Consider the following 17,075-nt stretch of genomic DNA (forward strand, 5'->3'; position numbering starts at 1 on the left):
TTATTTCTCTCCCTCTCCCTGCCCCCTCTTTGCACATTCTCTCTCTCTCTCTCTCTCTCTCTCTATATATATATATATATATATATACATATAAAATTAATCAGTTAATTAATTAATTAAAACATATTTGGTTTAGTTCATCTTCATCCTTGGGGGATAAATTTGAGTTTAGGGGGGCACATAGGAAGCTCAGTCTATGTAACGTATCTGACTCTAGATTTCAGCTCGGTCATGATCTCAGGGTCATGGGATTGAGCACTGCATCAAGCTCTGTGTTCACCAGGGAGTCAGCTGGAGATTCTTTCTCTGCCTTTCCCCACCTCTCCTCTTTGCTCTCCTTCTCTCCCTCTCAAATAAATAAATAAATCTTTAAAAAAATTGAGCTCTGGAACTAGCTAAAACACTTGAAACCATAATTCACAAAATCACTAGATAATTAAGACCATCCACTTCAATATATAATTTTTATAATTCAACAAGCATATTTTATCCAAATGAAACTGTTTATAACTCAAAATAAGTATAAAAAGTAATCAGAAATGTTCTAGGTGAAAAGGGAGTAGAATAAGGAGGGCTTTCTGTTCAACCTCTGCTTGCCTTCCATTTTCATGTGTTATCTCTTGATCATATCCTTGTAACCATAAGCTAAGCATAAAATGGAATGGAAACTAGTAATCTGGTACAGTCACTCATAGATGTCTACATTCTCTTTCCCGTATACCTCTAATACCTGATTAATACATGTTCTCCATTCAAAGGAAAGAAATAATTCCATAGACATTAGGCATCCATATCAGCAAAGAAGAAGTCACACTCACTAGCTGCAGATGACATGATACTCTATGTAGAAAACCCAGAAGATTCCACCAGAAAACTTCTAGAACTGAAAAACAACAGTGTAGCCGCAGGATACAAAATCAACATATAGAAATTGGTTGCATTTCTCTATACTAATAACAAAGCAGCAGAAAGAGAAATTGAGAAATGGATCACATTTACAATTGTACCCAAAACAATAAGATACATAGGGATAAACATAATCAAAGAGGTGAAAGACTTGTACTCTGAAATCTATCAAACTGATGAAAGAAATTGAAGAGGACACAAAGAAATGGAGAAACATTCCATAGTCATATATTGGAAGAACACATATTGTTAAAAGGTCAATACTACCCAAAGCAATCTATACATTTAATGTAATCCCTATCAAAATACCAACAACATTTTCACATAACTAGAACAAGTATCCTCAAATTTGTATGGAACCACAAAGACTGAATAGCCAAGGTATCCTTGAAAAAGAAAAACAAAACTGGAGGCATCACAATTCCAGACTTCAAGTTACATTATAAACCTGTAGTGAACAAAATGGTATAGAACAAAAACAGACCTATAGATTGATGGAACAGAATAGAAAACCCAGAAATGAACCTACAACTGTATCAACCATTAATCTTTGAAAAAGCAGGAAAGAAAATCCAATGATAAACAGTATCTTCAAAAAATAAATGATTCCTTGGGGCATCTGGGGCTCAGGGGTTTAAGCCTCTGCCTTCAGCTCAGGTCATGGTCTCAGGGTCCTAAGATCGAGCCCCACATCGGGCTCTCGGCTTAGCGGGAAGACTGCTCCCCCCTCTCTCTGCCTGCCTCTCTGCCTACTTGTGATCTCTCCCTGTCAAAATAAAAAAATTAAATATTTTAATAAATAAATAAATAAATAATCCTGGAAAAACTTGACAGCAACATGCAAAAGAATAAAACTGGAACATTTTCTTATACCATACACCCAAATCAATTAAAAATAGATTAAAGACCTACATGTGAGACCTGAAGCCATAAAAATCCTAGGGCAGAACACAGGCAGTAACCTCTTTGACACTGGCCATAGAAACTTCTTTCTAGATATGTCTCCTGAGGCAAGGGAAACAAAAGCAAAAAATGAACTATTGGGACTTCATCAAAATAAAAAGCTTTTTTTACAATGAAGGAAATAATCAGCAAAACTGAAAGGCAACTGGAATGGGAGAAGACATTTGCAAATAATGTATCTAATAAAGGGTTAGTATCCAAAATATATGAAGAATTTATAAGACTCAACACCCGGGGCACCTGGGTGGCTCAGTGGGTTAAAGCCTCTGCCTTCTGCTCAGGTCATGATCTCAGGGTCCTGGGATCAAGCCCCACATCAGGCTCTCTGCTCAGCAGGGAGCCTGTTTCCTCTTCCCTCTCTCTCTGCCTGCCTCTCTGCCTACTTGTGATCTCTGTCAAATAAATAAATAAAATCTTTAAAACTCAACACCCAAAAAACAAATAATTCAATTTAAAAATGAAAAGAAGACATAAATTGACATCCTCCTAAAAAGACAGATGGCCAACATACACATGAAAAGATGTTCAACATCAGTGATCGTCGGGGAAATAAAAATCAAAACTACAATGGTATAGCAACTCACAACTGTCAGAAGAGCTAAAACCAACAACACAACAAACAAGGGTTAACAAGGATGTGGAGAAAGGGGAACTGTCCTGCATTGTTGGTGGGAATGCAAACTGGTGCAGCGACTCTGGAAAACAATATGGTTATATATATGTACACCTATGTACACACACACACACATACACACACACACACACAGTGGAATATTAGTCATCCATGAAAAAGATTTAAATCTTGCCATTTGCAAAGACATGGAGCTAGAGTATTATGCTAAGCAAAGTAAGTCAGTCATAGAAAGATAATACCATATGATTTCACTCATATATGGAATTTAAGAAACAAAAAAATGAATGGGGGAGGGAAAGAGAGGAATAACAAAAAACAACACTTGATTATAGAGAATAAACTGAGGATTGCTGGAGGGGAGGTTTGCAGGGGGGATGGGTTAAACAGATGATGGGGATTAAGGGGAGTACTTCTGATGAGTACCAGGTGTTACATGGAATTGCTGAATCACTATATTGCCCACCTGAAACTGATAATACACTGTATGTTAACTGGAATTTAAATAAAAAACTTGAAAAAAAAAGTTATAAAATTTAATCATATATATTCTTAAACATCTATAAATCCAAAATAAGTTTAAATAATAAATACAAAAATAAAAAAATTAACAATATTCACATGATGAGACAGAATTGATACAATTAGTGATGTATTATTGAAGCTATATTAACACCTGCTACATACCTGTGGTACTGACAGGAATGTAGAACCCAGTAGGATTAAATATCTTTTGTTTCTTATTCTTCAAAGATGAAATAGCATTTTATTTTTAAGACTTGGTAAAATTCTAATATAATGTGATAAAGCAGGAGATATTTTCTCATTACAGTATTTATATGTCCTTTTATTCTTCCTTTTCCCAACTGGAGTTTTAATTTCTTCTTGTCAATGTTAATTCTGCCATTTCTGGTTTACATATTGTTAATATCACAGAATTGAGTTATAGAGAAGATATACTAGGAAAATATTTTTTTAGATTTTGAATTGGGTGTGACTGATTAACTTAAGTGGCTCATAAACTAACTGCAATAGATAAGTTTCTAAATTTGTTAAAAATGAAACCTGAGTGAAATAAATGTGATATTTTAAATTATAAATATGTTCTATATTAATATATAATTATATAATATATAATCCTAAATATACATAATTTTAAAAGTATATCTATGTATATCTTAAGGTGCATTGTAATAAAATATAGCATTATTTTAGCCACATCTAATTTGTATTGTTATAGCTTTTGATTATTATTATTATTATTTGTTTAGTTAAACATTTATAACTCTGTCCAGAGGAAGACTTTTTTTAATTGTCTTCACATTTTTTTAATGTAATCACACTAAAGACTCCAACAGTGGCTATATGTAGTTTAAAATTTAACAGTGATATAAATATTTCCATAAAATAATCACATATTTTTGAAGTATTGAGGAAATATAAAGCATTTGGATGACAGTAAAATAAAAACAAAAACAAAGTTATAAAAAATAGCAGACAATTCTGGACACCCCATAAACAAAATTTATGAGTAGTACACAAATGAAAAAATTCTCAATGTCACCACCAGTCACCAAAAAAATTTGAATTAAAAAAACAATTGTATTAGAACTACAATAAATACCACTCCAGAATGGCTAAAATTAAAAACAGAAAACAGCAAAAGTTGCATAAATGTAAAGTAGCTGGAAATTTTATACATTTCTGTTGAGAATGTAAAATTATGCATCTTGTTTAGAAGAAGTTCTGATGGTTTCTTTTCTCTTCTTTTTTAAAGATGTATTTATTTATTTGAGAGAGAGAGAGAGAACATGTAGAGGGAGGTACAGAGGGAGAGAGAATCCTCAAGCAGACTCCCCACTGAGTGTGGAGCTCGAGGTAGTCCAATCCCTGAGATCATGACCTGAGCCAAAATCAAGAGCTAGACCCACTGAGCCTCCCAGGTGCTCCATGGGGATTTCTTTTTAAAGGAAAGAATACCAAACTTATAAACCAGCAATCCACTAATACTATTAACCCAAGGAAAATGAAAATATATAACCGAAAAGACTTGTACAAGAATGTTCATGGACACTTCATTCATAAGACTTCCAACCCGGTTTTATCCACAGGAAATTGATTTAAAAATAAAACAAAATACTGTGATACATTCATATGATAAAATGTTACTCAGCAATAAAAGGGAATGCACTATTGAGAAACAATAACATATATTAATATCAATAACATTGTTTTTAGTGAAACAAATATTACACAAATCTGCATGTATGGCATGATCCCATGTACATGAAATTTCCAAACCGAAATATACTATGGTAAATAATATCAGGACATTGTTGGCTCAAAGTGAATGAGGGAGTCAGAGATTGACAGAGAAGAGACATGAGGCAACTTTTGACAGGGGGTGGTGATGACTTTCAATATCTTGATACAATTGTATTTTGATGTTTATGGGGGAAGTATACACATTTGTCAAAATTCAAATAAAGGTTTAAGATTGGGCCTTTCCATTGAATATGAAATGTATCTCAAAAAAAAAAAACCAAAAACCTCTAAATAAATATTTAAATCTAATTTAATGATATGTACCAAAATATTTAAGAAAGAAAAGCTTAATGTCTATAATATAATTTGATATGAATAAAAAGTAGGATAGATAAATAAGAGGGATGGAGATACACACAAACAAACACATATATATGCGAGAACCAAGCATAATAAAATATTTATCTAGGTTAGGGTTACATGGGTATTCATTATATAGTCCATTGAAATTTGCTGTATGCTTAAAATTTTATTCCAAAATTTGGGAAAACTAAAACATAAGGGATATATAATTCCCTTCAAAAATTTTCTGCACCTTTACACAATGAGGAGAAGCATTTATATTACTTTAAATAATATACCTTAAAACTTTCTGTTGTCGTATTTGTTTAATTATCTGTTTCAGCATTGGCAGAACTCTTGTTTCTGTGAGGTCTTTATAAAAGATTTTAAAGCTCATTGGCAAAATATCCTGCAAATTTTTGATAGTGGGGGAGGGGATGTACAGGTGTGGTGACAAGAGGAATATAGGTCCTCTAAACTCTCGGCTCAAACTGGTTGTTACCCTAAAACTGCTCTAAAAATAGTGGTCAGTGTAGCATAACATATAGAGTTGTTGAATCACTATGCTGTACACCCGTAACTAATATAACATTGTGTGTCAACCACACTAAAATATAAAAATAAATAAAAAAGGAATTTTTTTTTGAGGGAAAAGCCTATTAAAATTGAGAAAAAAACCGAGAAAGAGGCCTCTACCTCAAGAGAAAACAAAACCACAATGCCAGCATTTCTTATAATATATGTAAGCAAACTTTGGACAGAATGTTGAAAATAAACATTTGTTTTTTGTTTGTTATTTCTACCAATTGTTAGTGTAACGATTGACGGCCCCATATCTGAATGGGCTGTTTGTTTAACCCACACAACTGATAAATTCGGAATCACTTTCAGACAGCCTGGTGACTAGTTCAACATCTTAACCAAGCAAGTTTTTCCCACTACCTCATCTGGCAAATACGCATAGTCACCCCCATTTATTCCCCTGTAGACTAGACCCTATGGAGCAAACTCTGCTTGTCTCTGAAGGCTGGTCCCCTTGCTGGGTACTAAATAAGGTCTTTTATTGTATTTTCAGTCAGTTCATTTGAGATGTTTACTTCACCAATAATCACAGACAAACCAACATATGTACTTAAGAATTTAATTTGAATCATTTTGTTCAGTCTCTTGTGTGTAGCAGCTACTTAAGAGATACTTGTTGAACTAATGAGTGAATGCGTGTTTTCGCTGATAAAAAACTGGACTCGAAGACACATGTTAATTTACGGGGGCAGTGTGTTAAAGGAAAATGGAACTGTTTTGGATGATCGGAAACCCGGGTTTTAATCTTAGCTGAGCAACACCCAGCTGTATGAACTTCAATGAAGAACTTTGCCTCCCAGGCCCTCAGCTTTCTTGTCTGTATTATATGTATATATATATATATTTTAAATGGAATGAGTATTTTCTACTAGCATATAATTCTAAAAACCTAACTCTCAGCTCATATACAGGGAACTGATGCCCAAAATAACCAATAAGTAATATTAGTTAAAAACAATACCACACTTTCCAATTGTGGTTCATATACCATAGGGAGTTTATCGTTTAGACATGCTGAATGTCAAGCTCATAAATCAGGATATTCCCTTTCATTTATAATACACAGCTTTGCTAATTGAATTCACAATAGAATTTTAATAATTAAAGATGTACAAAACAACTTATAATTAATTTACACATTGAGGTAGTAAATGCAAATGCTAGCTTGCAATACATAAATATTAATGATTAGATAAATGTATTTTTACTTTATTCACCTGCTAACTCACAACCTTTTTTCCTACATCGACAGTTTAGGATAGCCACACTGAACTCTGTTAAAACAACATACCTATATTTTATTTATTTTATTTTTTAGATAAGAGGTAGCATAATGTGCTTAATTAGAAGATAATGAAGGTATCTTAATAGTTTGTTTTTCTAGCAAACTAATAGGATGTAGCCAACATCCTTTCGACAAAAATGGTGAGAAAAGACAACTAGATCTAAAGATAAGGAAGCTTTGGAACTCAATCTAAAGGAAATGAACAGTAATGACAAATTTATTTCATAGCACCTAGGTCCTAATATTCTGGTGTTTCTTGATCAACATAGGTTGGTCAATGTTCAGAAAAACAGGGGTAAAGCTTCTTTTTAACTATCGAGGTAATCTTTTTAAATTATGGCATTGGATAAAAGGAAGCACTGTAACCCAAATCACTTGAAAATCCATACTAGGATAGTAGAAAGCATGATATGTGCCCAAGGGTGACACATAAGTAGAGTTTTCTGAAATCCCGACAAGCTTGGCTTTAATGTACTATATAAATTTGACTTTATTTGTATACTTTATTACACTTTGTGAATGGGTGTAAATAGAATACTAAAACATCACATTTTTAATATTTCAAAACTTTAAATCTTCAATGGAAAGTAGCTCTATTTTTTCAAGCGATAGCAACTGTTAAATCTTTACAACAGTAGTTTAATGTAGAGTCAGAGAAGTATAAGGGGGCATCCTTCCTGCACACCACCCTACAAAACAATAATAATAGTTCTGCTTTGAGAATTAGTTCTTGAAGAGATCAAATGACAATTTTCTGTAGTAGGTCTTCATCTTAAGAATTTTAGAAGGCAGATATATCCCTTTGTTTACTTATTTTTGTTAAGCAAAATAATTCAGTCCATTGCATGCCAATTTCCCCCAGTTTATCAAATTCCCTCTGATTTGAAGGAATAAATATGCATGCAACACATCCAAAGGTGAGCAAAATATTTTTTCCCCTTCAAGTTCTAGAAAAGACAAGGTTAACCAGGCAAAAAGTAGGATGAAGCTATAACCATGTACCATGTGTTTAGCGTACCAATCAACTTTGAAGCACACACAGCTTTAATTCGGGCCTTAGATAGATATACCTGACGGCAACTCTCACCTCCTGTTAAAGGTGGTCCTCTCCATGTGCATCAGGAAACCCTGATGGTGCCTCATAGTTCTGAGGCCTCAGGAACCGAGACACTGACTGCCATTTGCTCTGGACTATTTGTTCAAGGATTTTGTTTAAAAAACTTCCTTGAAACTCAGAGATAATATCTCTCTCTAGAGAGAAGAGCAAGTGTCTTTACAACCTTAGAATAGAGAGATTGTATCTCCATTCACATGCTTACTGTCTAGTACAGAGATAATGTCTTCCTTGGGTGCAAAGAACAGGCAGGCTCATGGCCCATGCAGTAAAGCTGGTGTCCTTCGGCTCAGAGATCATCTAACATTCCTGGTGGTATGTGCTGGTGGAACTTTGTCCTATTTATCCTGCCTTGTGGAAACTAGGCTGTGGGAACTAGCCCAATTAATATCAGAATCCCATTTTTCAGAAATAAAATTTCAAAAACGTTCTGATTTTTCAAACATAACTTCCTTGATTAGAAAAAAAATCTGAGATTAATAATATTCAACCATTATGATGAATATGGGATACGTATATCAACATATATATTAATCAGTACTGTCTTTAATATTTAATTATATGACCAGTAATCTTTCTCTCCCTTCATTGCCATTATTTTTGCTCTTAGATAGTGTGCCAGATTGCTTCCCGACCTCCACAAAAATATATTAACATGTTAAGGGCCTTCCATTGAACATGCTGCAAGCAGTCAGAGGTTTCAGATAGAAGGGTACAATTTTTCCTCAGTCAGGAAATAATGCTCTTGGGTTTGCCTGAAGGTTTCCAGGCTCTAAGCGGTCATGGTTTTGATGTATTGTTTAATGTTTCTCTCTTTCCCTAGAGTTCTCTTCTGCCACTCTTCACCAATCCACAGCTATCATTCTTTTATACCAAAAGTCAAAAATCATCTCCCACAAATGATGTCTTTGAATTATACTGTACAATGGGGCATAGCAACACTCTCTGGACTTATTAAGCTATGACAACTTTTTGCCCATTTGCACAGTATCTACTCTCATAGACAAACATTTTGATTCAGAAGGTAAAGGAATCACAGGGTACTTTAGGTTTTCAGGGGTAGCTTTGTACCATAAAATGGACATAGCATTCCCTGGTCACATAAAGTTGTAAGAATTTTAAGGTCTCTAAGTGGTCCCACTAGATGTACTCAAAGAACACTCCTATTGTCTTCATAACATTTTTCAGGCCTTACTTTGATTATCATTAGCAGCAAACAATGCAGCAGTATGATGGGTGTGATGTGAGAAAAGCGAAGTAAGATATATATATTATATTATATATAATTATATATAATTATATTATATAAGATATAATATATATATAAGATATAAGATATATCTTATAAGATATATATAGAAGATATATATATAAGATATAAGATATATATATAAGATATTATATATATATATATATATAATGTACATAATCCTGTTTCTAACTAGATTCATAGCCAATCAATCAGAGTATGGGACAATGCACTAGAATGTTAGGACATGCCTATTGCAGTGTTGTAAATACAACAGGAAGTTACATTGTGATGGGCCATTATGACCCAGCAAGTAGTAGAGACAAATAGAAGTAGAGAAAAGAGGGTAAGAAAAATCTGAAGAGTGGAAATGAAACACGAAGCCAAGATGGCACAGAGAAGGAGCCCAGGATTTCTGATGAGGTGATGTGAGTCTGAGTTCTAGTTCTGTCTTTATTGGCGAGGATGGGCTACAGTCAATGTGGAGTTAATAACTTCCAATCTCAGTGGTTTAAAACAAAAGTGTTTTGTTTTGTTTTGTTTTGTTTTCTCCCTCTCATTTCACATTTCAAGACAATCACTAATTGCCAGGGTGTTTTACTAATCCTAGTTATTTAGAAACTTGGGATGATTAAGCAATCACTACCTTGAACAGATGCTGTTTTTAATGCTAGATGAAAAAGAGAGTTCAGAAACATTTTATAATTGTGATCAAATATTCAGTCCAAATGCATTCCATGGCACTTCCCTTAACTCATTGTCCACAACTAGACACACAGTTCAATCCAACCACAAAGAGACATAGAATCCCATCTTCCTACATGTGATAAAAACACGGGGAGAATAGGAAATATATGGTACATAGGTCAAATTACTATGAAAAGTTCTCACTGCATACTCTGCATTCAGTATTTAGTCTCTTGGGGCTCCTGGGTGGCTCAGTGGGTTAAAGCCTCTGCCTCTGGCTCAGGTCATGATCCCAGGGTCCTGGAATCAAGTCCTGCATCAGGCTCTCTACTCCCCAAAAAGCCTGCTTCCTCCTCTCTCTCTGCCTGCCTCTCTGCCTACTTGTGATCTCTGTCTGTCAAGTAAATAAATAAAATATTTTAAAAAATTAAAAAAAAGGTTTATTAAATCTCACAGCAATGCATAATTTATCTTCAACATCCAAATTTAATTCAAAATAGTTTGTCAAATAAATAAATCTTTTTAAAAAAATTTATTTATTTATTTGACAGAGAGAGATCACAAGTAGGCAGAGAGAGAGAGAGAGGAGGAGGAAGCAGGCTCCCTGCTGAGCAGAGAGCCCGATGCGGGACTCAATCCCAGGACCCTGAGATCATGACCTGAGCCGAAGGCAGTGGCCCAACCCACTGAGCTACCCAGGCGCCCCAAATAAAATATTTTTTTAAAAAGTACTTTATCTTAAATCCTAAATCCTTTCTCTAACTTTCTAGATACATGGCATTAAAAATTACTATATATTTGTGAACTCCAGTTTCCTCATCTATGGAAAAACCATAAAAGCACTTAGGAATATTCAATAATTAAAAGACCTAATGTATAAAATAAAGCTGCTACATTCCTACATTTGATATTCCATAAATGCCTGTTGGATAAACACAAAGGTGAAACACATTATCAACTCCTTCAGATATACTGTGGACTATGATTACAATTTCTATAATTAACATGATGGATGTATATGATATTCATATTTATGATGCAAACATGTTTTCAGTCACATTTATGTATACCTGAGTTGTAAGTGATATAAATATGTACATATATATTTATATTTAAATTTACAACATTTCTATGTAATCTGACAAATAAACCACATTTCACTTTTTGGTCCCCAGAGAGGATTCATTACACAGTTGGCATGCAAATATTTGGTAAACATGAGTTCTTTTTTTTTTTTTTTTTTAAAGATTATTTATTTATTTATTTGACAGAGAGAGATCACAAGTAGGCAGAGAGAGAGGAGGAAGCAGGCTCCCTGCCGAGCAGAGAGCCCGATGTGGGACTCGATCCCAGGACCTGAGATCATGACCCGAGCCGAAGGCAGCGGCTCAACCCACTGAGCCACCCAGGTGCCCGGTAAACATGAGTTCTAAACGTGTATTTGTTCACACCCAAAGTCCTGACACCTCTCTGGGAAAAATGTGGAAAATAGCTAGTATATATCAAGATGTATCATATATATTATTTATATTATTTATATTATTTTATTGTTTTCTAGTCAATAAATATATTCAAAACAGTGGAATTTAATCCAAATAGAAAATCTTCTTATCCATTCCCTAAGTCTTATAGAAATTTAGACATATTGTTTGCAATTTCAATGAAACTGAAGGTTAAAAAATAACAAAGAATAGGGAATTTATCTTTGTAATGATATTAAAATAATTTACTTTAAATATGTTATTACATATTGCTCTGTTGATTTTACTCTCATAAACAGAACAAATTATACCTAATTAATGTATTATTCATTATAATAAACTATGTAATATAATAAACTCTATAATATAATTATATATCAGATATATATATGATTTCAGTTTATTCTAGTCAGCAGATGGAATCATTAATTCCATATGTATTTATGAAGTGTTGACTATGGGCCAAACACAATTCTAGGTGTTATGGTATAGCAAGATGAGTAGTAGTTTACATTATAATGGAAGGAAGGAAGGAACCATCCAAAAAACAAATAAACAAATCACACACACACACACACACACACACATATATATATATATATATATATATATATCTCATAACCATGACAAATGGTGAAAACATATTTCAAAAGGGAGATAAGCAATGTCTGTGACTGTTCTATTTTTAATTACGGCTTGGGGAGGTTTCACCAATAAGGTTGCATATGAGCCCAGTTGCATGGGGATGTTGCTAGTGAGCAGAAAGTACTTGGTGAGGTTTGACAGGGACTGTACAACTGTGGGTACTTCTTTGCTCCTGTCAAATACAAGCTTTCACACACACACTTTCACAAATGACTTTAATAGCTTAATTTTACCTCTGTCTTAAATCATTTAGTAGTTAGGTATTACTAACATTCTACCTCTCTGCTTTTAAATACCAGTAATCATGTATTACGTTTAACTATTTAGAGGTAAGAGCCACCGAGATGGAAAAGATTGGGAAGTAAATTTGATCATTTTTGGTGATTATTAGTGTTTCTAAAATAGGCTTAATTCATTATGTTGTTTCTTTTCTTTAAAGGTTTACTAAAGGAGCACCTGGGTGCCTCAGTGAGTTAAAACTTCTGCCTTCGGCTCAGGTCATGATCCCAGGGTACTGGGATGGAGCCCCACATCGAGCCCCGCATCGGGCTTTCTGCTCAGCAGGGAGCCTGCTTCCTCCTCTCTCTCTCTCTGCCTACTTGTGATCTCTCTCTGTCAAATAAATAAATAAAATCTTCTAAAAAATTAAAAAAAATAAAGGTTTACTAAATCTCACAGCAATGCATGAAAATTTATCTTCAACATCCAAATTTAATTTAAAATAGTTTGTTTATAAATGTACACTGACACATAAAAACCTGTGGTATTATATTTAGCAGGAGAATAATAAAAACCGCATAACTACACATTCTGCCATCATTTTTCTGCCACGGAGACAATTAAACCTTATCTATTATGTTCACAGCATCAGGAATGAAAGGATTAGAAAGGCATAGTTTCTGACCTCAAGATACATAACTTAGGGTAGACAAACAGCACAGAATGCATCTTCACTGGTATGTAACAAAATGAGCCAATATATTGTATTAGTAATATGTTTTGAGAGTGTTCATAAATGAGTTCTTATCTCTATGCTTTGGAGTAGGATAAAACTAATTGTTAGTCTATGAGGTAGGGGACACAAATGATAATTGGAAAGATAGTGAAACAAGGTCAATTCTCCAGCTGCATTTATCCAGAAACTTACTTAGATTTACATGTGACTAAATTTCAAGAATGATTTTTGTAATTGAAGTATGTTTCAATATTTACTTATTTTATTTTTTTTCTGGCTACCAAAACTGTACTGCATGTTACCTTAGTCAATTAATATACTTCATAAATGTAGGCATTCATAAAATCCCTTAACATTTCTAAAAATTGCGACTTTTCATATATCAAATGAAAAAGGTACATCTTTATAATACTATTTTGGAGATTAAATAAAATAGTACATTTAAGAGCCTACCCTATGATCTGGCACATAAAAATTCCAGTCAAGATTAGTGATTTTATCAAAACATTAGAATGTGAAAGATTTTCAGCAAAATATATGCAATGTGTACAGATGCAATGTAAATACATGTGTATTATACATGTATGTGTACAACACAGGTCTGAACTGAATGACCCACTTACACACAATTTTTAAAATTAATATGGTACTTTACTGTAACTGTATTTTTCCTCATAATTTTCATTAGCATTTTCTTTTCTCTTGCTTACTCTATTGTGAGAATATACTATATAATACACATAACGCACAAAATATGTGTTCATTAACTGTTTATATTATCAGTAAGGATTCAGTCAATAGTAAGCTATTAATATTTAAGAATTGGGGGTCAAAAGTTATGTGTGGGGCACCTGAGTGACTCAGTGTGTTAAGCACTTGCCTTCAGATCAGGTCATGATCCCAGGGTCCTGGGATCTAGACCCATGTTGACTCTCTGCTCAATGGAGAGCCTGCTTCTCCCTCTGCCTCTGCCTGACACCCCCCGGCTTGTGCTTTCTCACTCTCTCTCTGTCAGATAAATAAACAAAATCTTAAAAAAAAAAAAAAAGTTATGCATGGATTTTCAACTATGCAGGGGCCAGCATCCCTAACACTTAATATTGTTGAGGGGCCAACTGTACTTATATTTATTTCAGGTTTTTTTTAAGACAAATAAGAAATTTTAAGATATATATTTTCTCCATAATTAATATGTCATTTTTTGTTTTGATTCCTACTTTGAATGAAAATCAAAATGTATTATAAACTTTTAATTTGATTGAATACACAGCTACTTTAGTATTAAAGTTGCCCTATTATTAAAATAAAAGTACCAGCTTAATTAATGTAAGTACATTATGTAATTTATAGTATGCCTAAAGCCTATTTATTTTATACTTGAAAATATTTAACATAAGAAAGTGAAGTATTTCCTCAATATTAAAAATGTAAAATTATGATTTTTTATGAAATTAAAACATTTAATGATTTCCATAAATACTAATTTCTTTACCAGCCTATCTAACTCCAGATGGTATAGACATCTTTTTTGTTTACTTTTACTTCAAATTAAAAAGCATAACAATGTTTTAGTTTAAAAAGTTCTAAATTTAATATGGGAATAACAGAAACTATCTAGTCTGTCTAGCTGATAGGGTCTTAATATATTTACTTATTTTTATGTCACTATTACCATGACTTAATGTAAATTTAAATGATTTTTTTCAATGAGCCATCTCTATACTTTAAGAAATATTTAATTCCCCAAATTATAAATTTCCTAATTGCTACAATTTCATGTTTTAAAATGTGCATTTTTATACAGAAATTATATTCTGAAGGCATATACTGCAATAAGTGCTCCTAAGTGAATAATAAAGCAGACACCTTAATAGTTCAGTTCATAATTGCTAGGCACTGTGAGCAAATTCAGAATGCTGACTGTACCTTGTGTCGCAATCTGATTAGAGGTTGGTAGGATTGAAGGCCATATCCTGCTTCTTTGGTTGGCCTTCCTTCAGACTCCAGAAAAATGAATCCAAGAACCAAAACTGCTGACCAGCACTTAAACATTCTCATTGGTTCTCACCTGTGAAAATTAGCATTGGAAGTAATGAGAAAATGTTTTATATATTGAAAAAATTCTTCAAGAAGTATTCAATAGTGCATAGAAATCTCCACAGATCTAATCAAAACTTGTAGGCAATTGCCAACTGAATCCATAATAGGTAAGCATCTCCAAAAAAAGATTATGATACCCTTGATCATAACAAACAAATAAACACTGTTTTGTTCACTCACACAGCCGTACACAACATTAAATACATGGAGATATAAATGCCAATCAAAAGGTATGGAGGAGAATTAATTAAAATGAAGTTGGGTATGCCTGAGTGGCTCATTTGGTTAAGCGACTGCCTTTGGCTGAGGTCATGATCCTGGAGTCCCGGGATCGAGTCCTGCATCTGGCTCCCTGCTCGGCAGGGAGTCTGCTTCTCCCTCTGACCCTCCCACTTCTCATGCTCTCTCTCTCTCATTCTCTCTCTCTCAAATAAATAAAACCTTTTAAAAAATATTTTAAAATTAAGTTGAAAGAAAATGAAAAAAACAAAAAACAAAAAACAAAAAACAAAAACAAAACCTTAAGCCATGGCTAAATTTCTAAGCATCCATATAAAGTACAATTATCAACATACTTATAAATCTTGAACTTGTTTTTGAGTACATTCGATGAATAACACTTAATAAAACTATAGCTATTATAATTCACTAGCAAAGGCTGGTAAGAGTTTGACAAGGTGGTCTTTTATGGTAGGTACTTAATAAACTGAGGTACAACAAAAATAAGGCAGAGGGTTATACTGAGTTATGAATACATTTTCCCAATACTAGCTAAAAGAATATTTTCCGAAAATGTTCTTAATAAGTGTTTTAAACTAAAAGCCATGTGAGTCTGTCCACTGCTCTTTATCTTTAAATATACCAGAGTAATTGTAAAATGGCATGAATTTATTATATAAACTCTAAGCCGTCTTCCAAAAAATAAATCTATGCTTTGAATTAAACCATATCCCATTTTATCACTTTTACCGGCACATCTTTGTCCCTATTGTGACAATAAAGAAGCTCTTTCTCCCCCTGTTCTGTATATCTGACTTCTTGAGAAACTTAACCAATTAATTAAACCTGATAGTTACTGTTGTCTAAATGTCCCCACCCAGTTATTAACTTCCATCTTTAAAGATGCTCAAATCGCCCAGGTTTTAAGATAATTTCTCTTCTCTACTTCCTGAATATTCTGAAAGAGTTGTGTATATCCTTCTAGCTAATTTCCAAAACTAGTTCACTCAAGCATGTTTCTATCTCTATCACTCTATCAAAGTAACATTTCTTTGGTAAGACTGATGATTCACAGATCTTTACTCCCGAAACAAATAATGCATTATATGTTAATTAAAAAAAAAAACAAAGTAATATTTCTTTGTTTCAAGAAATGGTCACTTTACTTGGTGTTTAAGACACTGTTTCTCTAGAATTTATGAAAATTTCTCAGTCCTTGCATAGCTTCATCCCACTCCTTTGCTTCACTATTAAATATTATAGCTTACCAAATTTCATTCTTAGCCACTTAACCTGCTCCCTCCATCCAGCCAGACATTTCAACATCATCTATCGTTTTAATTACAGCTACCTCATGCTTTTAGACTACTTTGTTTTTAAGGAACAACTACACTAGCAGTACCTGTTTTTACTACCCAAAAGAAATCTGAAAAGGATTTTTGTTTTCACAAAAACAAACAAACAAACAAAAAGATGAGAAGAAAAAATAGTGCTCAGCATTTGTTTTGAAGTGAGCCCAGAAGCAGCATTCCTCCTCCGGAGGGTGGAGTAGAGAGTGTTGCCCTGCCAAGCTCCTTCCCAGTCAGAACTACCCTCAGCATCCCAGCACCAAGCCACCAGGATTTTGAACTGTGCCTGTGAGCATCTGTGT

At 33.6% G+C, this 17,075-nt stretch overlaps 1 protein-coding gene across 2 annotated transcripts in view; it reads right to left on the minus strand.

The window, feature by feature from the left end:
- FSTL5 (follistatin like 5) overlaps positions 1 to 17,075 on the minus strand; it is a 766,488-nt gene that overhangs the window by 704,745 nt on the left and 44,668 nt on the right. For both annotated transcript variants that reach the window (XM_082728205.1, XM_082728204.1), the window contains exon 2: positions 15,032 to 15,173. In XM_082728205.1, the coding sequence (XP_082584331.1) occupies positions 15,032 to 15,163 (132 nt within the window). In that variant the 5' untranslated portion in view covers positions 15,164 to 15,173. The remainder of the gene's footprint in view (positions 1 to 15,031; positions 15,174 to 17,075) is intronic.

This window comes from Mustela nivalis, assembly GCF_964662115.1.
Source record: "Mustela nivalis genome assembly, chromosome: 4".
NCBI classification, from domain to species: Eukaryota; Metazoa; Chordata; class Mammalia; order Carnivora; family Mustelidae; genus Mustela; species Mustela nivalis.